Consider the following 13162-nt stretch of genomic DNA (forward strand, 5'->3'; position numbering starts at 1 on the left):
ATCCATCTCCAAGAACTCAATTAGGAATCAATAATTCAAGTTTCTTCATCTAATCATCAATCAAGGTATGTGAGGTTTATGAACAAAGAACTTCTTCCATCCTTGTGCCCAAAACCAAGCTTTTATTTAAAATTTATATGATTTTGAATGATTGTTCATGAGATTTGAATTAGGGTTCATACCCATTATTGCTCTTTGCAAGACTTTGAGATTTCAAGTGTTTTAGAAGTTGAATTTCATGTCTATTTTCATATTTTCATGCTTATTGCAGTAATTTACAGCTTTTGAAATGAACTATCATTATTTTCAATATCAAGCATGATTATTATGATGTTTTGACATGAGATTGAATCATTGGTTACTACCCCAAGATTGGATATTATTATTTCAAGAAAGATGATGCTTTAAGCATCCTATTATCAGATTAGTTATAGATTTTTAGTAAAGCTTTGATCTTTCGATCACCAGTTAAGTTTTTGAATCCACTTTACACATTTATTACAGATTAAAGAAAGCAAAATAGCTTCATTTACAGATTGATTCAGATATGTTCATAACTGGTTTTTTAATAAACCCTTATGCTAGTTTTAAAGTGGATTTCTAATAAGATGAGTGCAGCAAATTAAAGGGAGTAGTATTTAGCACCGAGTTGGGTATGTTTCCAAGGTCTCATACCCTAGAGCTACGTGCCACCATAGAATTAAGATTAAAGTACCCATAGTGGGCTGAGATAGTGATCACTTAAGTAGAGGTTATACTCTCTGGCAAGAGTATGACACCTCTCCCCAATGTGAGGTTTCTTTCTTAGAAGGACGAGACGTTGGACTCCATGTAGCTCACATGGTTTATGTTAGTTAAGAGAACTTCCCTGCTAGTAAAAGTAAATAAAAAGTTTTGAGTATTTCCCTACTAGTTAGAAAAGCTTTTAGAAAACTAAGTGCAAAGGCTCACAGATTTACTCCGATTATGCTTTACAGAAAGATAACAGTTACAGGCTTTAGCTTTTACATATCAGATTTTAGAAGTGAGCTCTTTCTATACTTAGACAGTATGATTTATAGACAGAATACAAGCACAACTTTCAAAACTAAATGTTATGACTCACTAGATTTATAAAGTATGACTTTGCTATTCATGATTACAGATTTCAATATTTCAGACATTCCAGCTTACGTGAGTCATTTAAATTTAACATGTATTGTTTTATAAATTATTATGATGAGATGATTTTTTACTTTTACATTTCACCCCCATATACTCAGTACAACCTCAAAGTACTGATCTACATATATGTTTATGTGCTACATTATCTCATAATGTAGGTTCAGGTGCTCAGTATCAGCAGTGTGAGTAGTTCAAGTATCTTAATCTATATTTGATAGTTGGTGAGTCCTCATAGTTTGAGGACTTATTCATTCAGATTCTGCAGCTTAGTAGTTTTATATGATTCAGTATTCTTTTCAGACAATTGAGTTAGCTGGGGTTTGTCCCAGTGACTCTCTAGTTATTAGTAATAGAGGCTTGTTAGACTGCTAGATTTGGTTCAAACTTATAGTATTTGATTTTTAGATATTTCTTTCAAATTATTCTTAATTATTTCAGACAGTTTTCACATGCAATATGACTTTCATGTCTATATTACTTTGATTATGAGATTTTTACCTAGTAGAAGGCAGACAGGGTTAGCTTAAGGCTACTCATAGTCTTGAGCACTGTGTGACGTCTCGGGATCAGATTTCAGGATGTTACACTGTTCTTCTTGGTTTTCTTTGTTGAGCATCTTCTTTACCCCTTCTAACATTTCACCAATGTCCTCTACCCCATTAAATTTATGAGTAAGTATATCATGCAACACTGTATTAGGAGGTTTCAAGTTGCTACCCCATACTTGTTCTTCAACTATTATTAAAATATGTATAATAGCCAAGTTGTTATTTACTTGTTCTTGATTGAGAACTTCTTCCCTTGCTGTTATCTTCACACTTTGCGTGGTACTATTTTTTGGTAGTAAATTGACAGTTGTTTTGTCCTTATTGTCAACTATAATTTTTTGTATCTCGTGGACCAAAGGCTCCCTCATAATAGCTAGGCTACCTTCACAGTTATCAAGTATATTGTACCTTAATTCTATATTATCCCTTTGATTTTGTACTAACATCTTTTCCTTTGTTTTGTAGAGTTCTCTTGACTTCTTACTGATATATATTACTCTTTTTCGGCTAGTTATTAAATGACCAAGAAACCCAATCCTTAGTATGTGCCTCTCTATCCCCTTCCCTTTTTTGTTCATTATCTGAGTATTATTAGATGTAATATTATTATTATGTTCTAGTATGTGTTCCTTTTCCTCTTCTGTTAGAGATTGAAACTGATTTACATAGCATATCTTTTCAGGGGTAATATCATTCTCATCCTGGTATCCTTTTTCAGAAAATCTTCTTCTAGTATGGTTCATCTTTGTTCATGGCCATAATATTTTCTTTCTTGTCCCCTTGATATGCCAGCATTCTTTTCTTTGTTTTGATTATTAGTATGAATGTTGTTGCCTTAATTATCATCCTCTTCATGCATTTGCTTTAACTCAGGATGTAAAATCCTGCACTCTTGTTCATTATGCCCTAGCAGCATACATTTTTTACAATAATTGGGTAGGAAGTCATATTGAATCTTTACCTTTTCAATTCTTGATTTTTTCGCTGTTGAGTTCACAATTTCCATCGCAACATATTTAGAAAGGTTGGCTATTAGGTCTACATACATCTAAACCTAGCACAACTAGGTCTTGTCTTGTTCACAGTAGTTATATTCAGGTGAATCATTTTCCCAACCGTAGATGCTAATAAGAACAATGATTCTTTCACAAAACATGTTGGTTTAAGATTTAGGAAAGTTCAGGCCATTGCATGTGTTGTTTCTTTGTTAGACTTAAATTTAGCATCATAAATAAAGAATCGCATCTGATATGAGTTACTATCCTTAGCATTAATGCAGTAGATATTTTTAGACATTACATTGACAAAATCTTCAACTATGTCAAATTTCATTAAAATGTGATGGTTCCTCAGTAAGTTAATGCTACATCCTCCTTTCACATTGAGTTGCTTGGGAAGTTGCAGTCTGAGATCATCTAAGTCTGGTCATCCATAAGAAAACTTTTCAATGATTGTGTATGAAGATCCTTCAATCATATTCATTCTATCGACCTCCTCCTCTGTCTACCTGACACGAGGAACTGTGTTAATTTAATTTGATTTTTTAATAGAAATCATCTCCACCTCTTGATTCAATTGATTTTTGCAATTGGTGCCACCGTTATGTTTTAAAAGATTCACATAGTTCATTAGTAGAGATGAGGGTCTTGAACCACCAGATAATGTAGGTTGTGTAGGGGTTTTGAGCAAAAGTGATGGAAAATTGTCCAAGGTATTAGCAAGAGATGACTGGTTAACCATGGATCCATATTGGTCATTTTCAGTGGGGTTAGCAGTCAAAATGTATTGATGGAAGGCTAGGGTTTCAGGGTCAACACTCTTCCTGTTGAATTTTCTTTATATATTTGAAAATGGCATAAATAAATCACAATAATTAATAATTTAGAATATTTAATCTAATTGTTCCTTATAAATGGAAATATATAGTACTCTCTCTATTCTATTTACTTTTCACCTTTTTAGTTTGCAAGCACTTTAAGAAAATATCTTAACTAGAAGGTAATTTGACTAAATTACCCTTATTTATTATTCATCTTTATTTTATACTCCCTCCGTCTAATAATACTTGTCCACTATTGACTTGAGACATTTTTATTGGACACATATGTGTCAAGTCAATAGTAAATAAGTATTGTTGGACGAAGGGAGTATAAAATAGAGACGAGTAATAAATAAGGGCCAAATTAACCCTCTAGTTAATAAACTCAATACTTTGAAATAAAACATTTATTTCAAAATGACTATAGTTTGTAAGGATAAATTAAAACTAAATGATAAACTACCTCTTATTTTTTTCTTAATAAAAAAAAGTAAAAATAAACATCTATTTTTAGTACAATAAATAAGTAAAAGTGGATAGAGAGAATACCTTTTTTATGCTAAGAGTGTAGTTGAAAGTAATTGACAATTTTAGCTTGAATTTCTTAAGTGACAATTATTTTAGGACAACCACTTGAGTTAAGATAAGATAGAGAGAGTATTCAACGAGAATTGGCAAAGTGTTTTTTAAAGGGCTTAGACAATCTCCAGTCTTATTTGTTCTTAAATTTCTTCAAATGCCTAATTTGAAGTAAAAAAATAGAGAAATTCACTTCAACACTACATTTTTGGAGGGTGAATAGTCACTATTCATCAACTCGAAGTTACATTTTGAATATTTTATTATTATTTTAATTATATAACATTTTTAATTTAACATATTGTAAAACTGTTAATTAAGTTCCTAGTATTCGTAACTATATTTTTTATGTTATACCTTTATCATATTAATTTTAAAATTTAAATTAATTTATAATTTTTATAAATTAATCTTCATATATAATATTTTTATTTAAAATATAAGTTAATTTTGTTGTGTAAGAAAAGAATATGAATTATAAACGGTGATTATGTTTCAAGGAAAAAAGAAAAATGGATTTATTTTATGATATAAGAAAATATAAATGAAATAAAAATAATAATATATTATTGAAGAAAGAACAATAAAAGAAAAATTCTCTTTTTTGGAGTAAAATTTGTAGTAGTGGATTGGAGTTGATTTTCTCCAAATTTGGAGGAAATGAAGCAACAAATGGAGTAAGGGTTGGAGATGCCTCTAACAAATGCTACAGAAATATAGTATTCATAATGTTAACCCCCGTTGCATAACAGAATTCTTTAGGACATGAAAACTAAGAGTAAAATGACACTCTCGGAGCTCTGTATCATCCCTCATTTGAGCAGGGACGATACCAAGGTATTAACAAAATCATTACAGAAATTGCAGGTCTTCACTAGGCTGCGATATGATTCTTTACGAAACCTTCTTGCTTTCAGAACGTGACAATTTACGATCCAGTGATTGCAATTGAGAACGAAGATTTTGGTTTTCCTCAAGTAAGCGGTCATATTCAAGAAGAAATCCTTCTGACTGCTTTCTAAGAGCACCTGCATTGGCTTCAGCACTGCTTGCTTCTTTGGCCTTTTCCACCAGTTCCGACTCCAGCTGCCTGATCTTTCCACGCAATGCACTTGCCTCCCCCTCCAAAGTTTTTATCTCCTCTGAAGCCCCACTCTTTCCATCCTCGAAGGCTCTGTTTTGCTTTTTCACAGCTTCCATGGTCTTCCTCCTTATACTAAGTTCTCTTATATAATGGTGTAGTCTATCAATCATGAAGGCGAGGAAGAGGGCGAATCCTGCACAAAGAGTAATTGTGAATTCCAGAAGTCAAAGAACACCAAAAGAAACTGGAAACATAAGACAGGGATAAAGTGCAATCGAGATATATCCCTCAAGCCAGATGGCTTTCTGTGACACCCCAAAAAAAGCCTAAAAAAGGTTGTAATTTTAACCACTCCATACAACTGCCAATATTAATCCATAAATACTAAAGCAAATCCTCTAATAAATAATGTCAAGTCTATTATAAGACCAGCCTGTAGAGAAACCTCAAAAGGAAAAGATATCAAGTTGACTGTGCAAGTGAGAAAGAACTTGTGAACAACATTTTACACATACTATGTAAATACACATCTAAATATACTAAGCATTACTATATAGGATAAAGAGAATCAGTATTGCTTGATAGCTCCTTTCACATCTCATAGCAGTAAAAGTGGAAACATAGCCATCACTAGTAACATTTCTGCATCATTGTGATAAGATGATTTGGAAAGAATCATAGCTCGCACAAAACTATGTGCATGCAGGAATGTTATTCCAATTTTTTTATATTTGATCCACTAGCATTTTCCTTATGCTTTATTTTCTGACAACCAATAAATCCACAAGTGCCAGTGGCACACGGTTTGAAATTCAATGGAAAATGGACTGTCCCTCTACCCTTCCCCACTTATATACCAACTTTAGTTTGCAGCAGGGTTCACACATGCGCCTAATCCACACATCATGTGTTGCGCACTCAAACCACCAGATCAATGCAACCAAGGGAAGAATCAAGAATTACTCTTACCAATCAAACACCCATACAGCCACTCCACATTAACATAAATCTGTTTATGGGCATCATTTTAAAGGGGGCTAGCAGCAGACGCGAATCCATGTAGAAAGTTGGGGGGGGGGGGGGGGGGGTAGGTAATCTTATCTAATAAGTGCTAAGACACCTTGTTTCATGCTCTATTACGATTTTGTTTGCTTTTCTTTGGTTACTATTACTTGTGGGTCTCGGATTTATGTTATGTCATCTTGTTTTATGCTTTATTATGTATTTAATTATTATTCCTTGTTTTGAGCCGGGGGTCTATCGAAAACAACCTTTCTACTTCTTCGGAGGTAGTGGTATGGACTGCGTAAATCTTACCCTCCCCAGACCCCACTATGTGGGAATACACTGGGTTTGTTGTTGTTGTTGGAGTAGGAGAAGCAGCCTGTTTCTCCTGCCTACTTCATAAACTGCTTCCTCCGTAATTTGATTATATTATCTCTAATTAATTATTATAAATTTATTTATGTATTAGAAAATTAATACTAATATTTAATTAAAAAGTAAAATAGATATTTATGAAATATCTGCTTCAGCTGCTTCACCAAGTATTTTTGTATAGTAATTTTGTTATATCACTTGTAATTAGACAAGTCTGCTTCGTTATTTCAATCGTGATTTTACTATGTCACTCCTAATTAATTATTATGACCAGTTAAAAATTTGCACAAGTATTTTTTAAGTAATTTTGCTATATCACTTCTAATTAGTTGTTGTGAGTCATTAAGACATGTCTGCTACGCTTCTTCAATCGTAACTTTACTATATCACTCATAATTAATTATTATGGTCATCTAAGCATTTGAAAATTACATAAAAAATATTATAAATTACAATAGTTAACAACTAAAAATATCTAAAAAAAAAAATAAAAATTTGTTATATATTTTTTAAAAAATATGTAAAAAAATATTATAAATCACAATAATTAAAATAAATTTTAAAAAATATTTGTTGGGCCCGTGCAACTAGTATATATATACGGTATGTATGTATGTATAAGAAATAGAATAAATAATAATCGTGCCACCCGATAAGACCGAAAGGAGTTTTACTCTCAAGAATTCGAGTTCCAGTCCTATCTGATGCACTTTTCAAAATATTTGAGTAAAGCTGCACTTAGAACTCACATCAACATAACACCATAATCATAATTATAGAACTTTTTAACTTAATCTTAGTTGATCTTTTTCCTTTTATTAGATTTTGATGACTTCCGTTTTCTTTCTTTTTATTTCAAGCATAAAATATAAATATTTTCCCTCTTCTAAGTTGTATACTTTGCGTCAAATTGTCATAATTATTACATTTTTCTGTTCAGTCATCGTCGATATAAACAAAAAAGAAACGAATAACCCAAACCGAAAACCAAAGTTGATCAAACTGACCAAATGTTTACTCTATTTGGACCGAGTACATTGTAACACGTCTACATTCAAGATAGTGTGCACCCAGAACCTCCAAATTCTAGATCTTCCTCTGCCAGCAATAACGTGGGAGAAAAAGGATAGGATGAAATGTGATTCATCTATACAGTAAAAGCACAAATGTGACATAACAGATGCAAGTCCCAGAATTATCTCAGTTACAATGCCCTGATTTAACAGACTGGCAAAATGCCTACTGAAACATCTCAACTAAAGCAAAAGCCTAGCTTAGAAATAAATAGCCCAGAAAACCAACACCAGGCCATTACATGTTTGAAGGTGTAGCTTTTCCTTCCTTCTCATAAGTGTTGAATAGTCCGTTAGTTAGAACAGCAGAAGGCAGAGTAGTGACAAGAAGATATAAGTAGATTGAATTTGTGGTTGGACTAAAATCATCTGTTCTCATATCGAGTAGTTACTAAATGCTCACTTAAGAACAAATTAAAGACATTGTCTTGTATGAAAACTAAATTGCCTTTCCAAAACACCCTCTGGCATGTCTTTGTAAAGAATTAGTAAAATAAATTACTGTATACAAACGTTGAACATATAGTTAAATACAAATAGAAACCAATAAGACTATCACAGATATAGATTAACCCCTCCCCAAAAAAGAAAAACGTAAAATAAAGAATCAAAGTGAAGGAGAGCGGTTGAAATGCAGACAGTGAATACAGATCAAACAGAGTTTTATAGAGTATAACCCATAGATCATTATTTCACTACACCCTTCTATGGCTAAGATATCAACTTTTGGCCGGAAATAATTTGTAGAAGAAGGCAGAAGTAAAGCCAGAGATATTCACCTGGCAATTCATATTCAACTACAGTACCCACCCACATAGTACTCACTCCATTAAGGTGTTTGCCTAGGGGAGTTCAAAAATTTAAATCATACTTTTAACATATAAGCCAAATATATGAAAAGAACCAAGTTATTTTTAAAATGAGTGGTGGTGAGAGTTTTAGATGTTCTTTTATTTTGTCTCCCCTATAAAAGAATGAAATTTTATATCGAGTCCCAAAAAATCCTGTCATCCATGGTAAAATGGGAATAATAAGCTTAAACAGTTCCTAAAAAGAGAAATGTGTCATCTTTTGGAAGGACAAGCGGATTGGTCAAGAGCCTTTAACGGATGCTTACCCTGACCTATTCTCTTCTTGTGGTAATCCTGGAGCAACAATTGCAGAGACCTGGTCTCCTCAAGGATGGAACCTTACATTTAGAAGGCTCCTAAATGATTGGGAGATTGATAGAGTTGCTATGCTGCTACAGAGCCTGGGTGATTTCAATGGTTGTAATGCAGAACTAGACACTATAAGCTGGAGACATGAAAAGGATGAGAGGTTGTCAATAGGGAGATTTTATAAAAGAGAACTTTTGGTACAACCAGGGGGCATTCCTGGACCATGGAGACAAATATGGAAATGTAACATTCCAACCAAGGTGAAGTACTTCACATGGTTGGTCTGTCGGAAAGCATGCTTGACTCATGAAAAATTGAAAAGAAGCGGTTTCCAGATTGTCTCCAGGTGTTTCTACTGTAATGAAAAAGAGGAAACAAACAATCATTTGTTCTGTGATGAAAAAGAGGAAACAAACATCATTTGTTCTGTACTGAAAAAGAAACAAATAGTCGTTCCTTCATTGCAGAATCACTTCTCAGATATGGCACATGTTCCTCCACCTACCTCAAGGACCCTGGTTAATGCCTGAGAACACTGCAGATTTTCTTAGCTTTTGGATGAAAAGAGGAGGGAGAAAAGCTCAAAAGAAATGGTGGAACATAATTCCTTCATGCATATGGTGGTCCATTTGGATGGAAAGAAACAATGGATGTTTTGAGTATATTACTAACCCCATGCAGAGAGTCAAAGATTCTTGCATTAGTACTTTGTATTTGTGGTGTAAAGAAGAGGGTATAGATGAAGCAGGTCAGTTAGTAGGTTTCTTAGGTTCTTTGTAAGTAGGACTTATTGCCACTGTAATTCTTTGGAGGTTGCCAGCATTGTATGCTGAAGAATACAACTTTACCTTAATCAAAAAAAAAAAAAAAAAAAGAGAGAAATGTGACATTCGTTAGGACAAACCAAAAAGGAAAGTGATGAAAATAAAATGGGATAAAGGAAGTAAATTTTCATCTAGTATTCGCAATGTGCAGTGACTGGCCTATAGCCAGATGCCAAAGGTGGAGAAACCATGCATAAGTTTGTAAAGTTGACTGCATTAGGAAAGATCTCCACCACTCCATTCTAACCCGCACTGTGGTTTTACCAAAATAAATGAGGTAGTGATGTTTCATCCCTTTTTAAGAGCACGAAAGCTATGCATTCTTAATACTTTTTCATTTTTTTCTAACACCGGTATGCTTAAAGAAGTGAAGATTGAATGATACGATAATAAGGACAACAACTGTTCTTGAGCAAAAAGAAGTGTGGCACGAGCATTTAATGTTTTTAGCATGCCCCATTAAATGTAACTACTCTTTGTTTTTATTTTTTTTTTAATAAGATAACATCACATCATCACGAACTACTTTTAAGTATGTCATTTTTCAAAAATAATAAAACATTGTTTAGAGAGGACGGAATAGAACCACTATCATAATAATAAGGTTGTATGGCAGTTAAGCTAGCACACTGAAGAAGTCAACATTATTCAGACCAATTAGACCTTAATTAGTATAGACTATATACAGAATGAAATAAAAGGTACATCGCCGTGAGTTAATAAACTATAAAAGTTGCAATTCCAAGTAAACCGCTGATGTTTACTCATATCTCAGAAGCAGTATATGCATGAAAAATAAACCAAAATATTCAGTTAAAAAGTTGCAAGGATGAGGACAAAGGATTTTTTTAAAAAGGACATCCCGGTGCATTAATGCTCTCGCTATGTGGGGGTGCAGAGGAAGACCAGATCACAAAGGTCTATTGTATGCCGCCTTACCCTGTATTTGAGCAAGAGGTTGTTTTGACAACTTTACCAGTTACGTTATAGTTATGCATGCCCTTTTTAAAAGGGATTCAGACAACAATGCAGCAAAATAGATATACCATAGAACATAAAGAAAAAGAAAAGGATCTTACAAGAGGCAACTGAATTTCGACAAAATGAATTAACTTATTTACATTTATAAGTTTCAGAAAACCTAGTCCTCCCTCTATCAAATTCTGGTACTCTTTAATTTGGAGAGTCAAATTTTTAATGTTGACCATTAATTTCGGAAAAAAAATATTTTTTAAAAATAAAATTTACATAGTAATTGAAAACTGTTTAAAAAGTAAGAATAATTGACAACAACAACAACAACAACAAAAAACCTAGTATTTTCCCACATAGTGAGGTCTGGGGAGGGTAAGATGTACGCAGTCCATACCACTACCTCCGGAAAAGTAGCAAGGCTGTTTCCGATAGACCCCCGCCTCAAGATAAGATAAGTAATCACAACCGTACAAAACGCATGGAACAAGATGACAAGACATAAAAACGCCCCTAAAATGGAAAGTAAACAAAGAATAGTAGGTACTCGTAATACAGCATGCAACAAGATAGCCTAACAAGAGTAATACACCAAACAGGTAATGCCCCACCCTACCTACCCTAATAGTCACTAGCCTTCTATCCTAATACACGTCCTCCAGCTCTTCCTATATAGGGTCATGTCCTCAGTAAGCTGTAACTGCTCCATGTCTCGCCTAATCACCTGTCTCCAATATTTCTTTAGCCTACCCCTGCCCCGCTTGAAATCATCCAAAACAACCCTCTCACACCTACGAACTGGTGCATCTGTGCCCCTCCTTATCACGTGTCCAAACCATCTCAAACGGACCTCCCGCATCTTGTCCTCCACCGACCACTCCAACCCTCTCCCGAATAGTCTCATTCCGAACCCTATCACCCTAGTAAGACCACACATCCAACGTAACATCTGCATTTCCACCACCTTCAATTTTTGAATATGAGAGTTCTTTACGCCAACACTCCGCTCCATATAACATGGCCGGGCGGACTGCCACCCTGTAAAATTTGCCTTTAAGCTTGGACGGCACCTTCTTATCACACAACAGCCCCGAGGCGAACTTCCACTTCATCCATCCCGCCCTAATCCGGTAAGAAACATCCTCGTCAATCTCACCATTCCCCTGAATCATGGACCCGAGGTACTTGAAATTATCCCTCTTACACACCACCTGAGAATCCAACCTTACTACCACCTCGTCCTGCTCCCTCGAGCCATTAAACTTACATTCCAAATATTCGGTCTTGCTCCTACTCAACCTGAACACTTTCTAATTTATCATTCACACCTCCCGGGTCTCGTCAATCAAAAATTAAGAATAATTGAAAATTTAAAATATTAAAAGTACTTGTAAAGAAACTGGGGTGAAAGAGATTCTCCTTTGATCCTAAGACCCTTGAAATTCGAAATTCGAAAGGTATGACATAAATTGGGACAAAGTGAGTACTACAATTGCTAGTAGAGTAATCACATCGAATACACATTCAATACAAAAGCTAATTTAGAGACGCAGAAGATGAACGAGAGAGTAGAGTCACCCATAAGAGAAGCTTCTAGAAGATGTTGAGCCAAAAGAATCTGATCAGTAGGAGTAATATCAGCACCTTCATCCACCCACCTTGTATGGATCGATGCAACACTGTAGATTGTAGACATCATAACAACGAAAACAGTTCCAGCTACTGTTTTTACAATAATTGGACCGCGTCCTCTCTTCACACGGTCTAATCCAATTATAACAAGCTTCCTTAATGGCGTCTTGAATACGAAGATCACGATTAGTGCCTTCTCTGCAAATATCAAACTGAATAGTAACTGAATCATAATTGGAATCGATTTGTTTTCTTTTAAAAGGTTGAGATTGAAGATTGGGGGAGGGGGAGGGGGTTGATGGAGGTTTTAGTGGCTGGGATCGAACAAGTATAAATAGCAGGGGGTTGAGTACTCGCAGCTGACAAGCGCGACGAGGACAAGAAGAGGAAGAAGTAGAATAGAATTTGGAGAGGTTTTTGTAGCTCCTTTTTGTATCTTCAGTTACATTTTTGCTAGGACTCTTAATTACACTGAGGTCCCTCAACTTTTCAGCATTGTACATTTGATGTGAACGGTTCCATATATTATCAATCGTTGAAAATTATTTTCCCTCACCAACTGTCTTTAAAATTAAATTTTTCCCTCAGTTTTAAACAACTGTCATACTCCTCTCTTTATCCTAATTAAATTTTTAAAATGTTTATTGTACTCTTTCCTCATCAATTTTTTTCTTCTTTTTTTACTTCTTTGAAATCATCATATTCTCAATTTTTTAAAATTCATGTACCAACTTTTTTTATAAAAACATGAACATTATCCACAAGGTAAAAAAAAGTAAGAAATACTAATTAAGTAAATAAACTTATGATGATCTATAATGAAGTAAATTAACTTAATGAGAAAATTAGTTTTATTAATAATAATCAAAACTCTAATATTTATTGTACAAGTGAAAATAACAAGTAATATTAATTTTATAAATTATT

The 13162-nt window shown here is 34.1% G+C and overlaps 1 protein-coding gene across 3 annotated transcripts; it reads right to left on the bottom strand.

The window, feature by feature from the left end:
* Positions 1-4807: 4807 nt before the first annotated feature.
* On the bottom strand, positions 4808-12724 carry LOC107857548 (B-cell receptor-associated protein 31). Of its 3 annotated transcripts, XM_047406143.1 has the most exons (3): positions 12182-12667; positions 4997-5387; positions 4808-4963 (listed from the first exon to the last, which is right to left on the bottom strand). In XM_047406143.1, the coding sequence occupies exons 1-2, from the start codon at positions 12465-12467 to the stop codon at positions 5005-5007; spliced, it is 669 nt and encodes a 222-aa protein (XP_047262099.1). In that variant the 5' UTR covers positions 12468-12667; the 3' UTR covers positions 4808-4963; positions 4997-5004. The 3 variants fall into 3 exon arrangements, with proteins under 3 accessions (XP_047262099.1, XP_047262092.1, XP_047262105.1); XM_047406136.1 differs by having other exon boundaries at positions 4808-5387; positions 12182-12724; XM_047406149.1 differs by having other exon boundaries at positions 4808-5387; positions 12248-12691.
* Positions 12725-13162: the final 438 nt, after the last annotated feature.

This window comes from Capsicum annuum, chromosome 2 (genome assembly GCF_002878395.1).
Source record: "Capsicum annuum cultivar UCD-10X-F1 chromosome 2, UCD10Xv1.1, whole genome shotgun sequence".
NCBI classification, from domain to species: Eukaryota; Viridiplantae; Streptophyta; class Magnoliopsida; order Solanales; family Solanaceae; genus Capsicum; species Capsicum annuum.

Coding starts and splice junctions, on each gene's coding strand:
- LOC107857548 (XM_047406136.1), bottom strand. CDS start 12,467: ATGATTCAGTTACTATTCAGTTTGATATTTGCAGAGAAGGCACTAATC. Junction 5,388..12,181: donor TCTAGAAGCTTCTCTTATGG/GTGACTCTACTC, acceptor CTCTTTGTGCAG/GATTCGCCCTCTTCCTCGCC.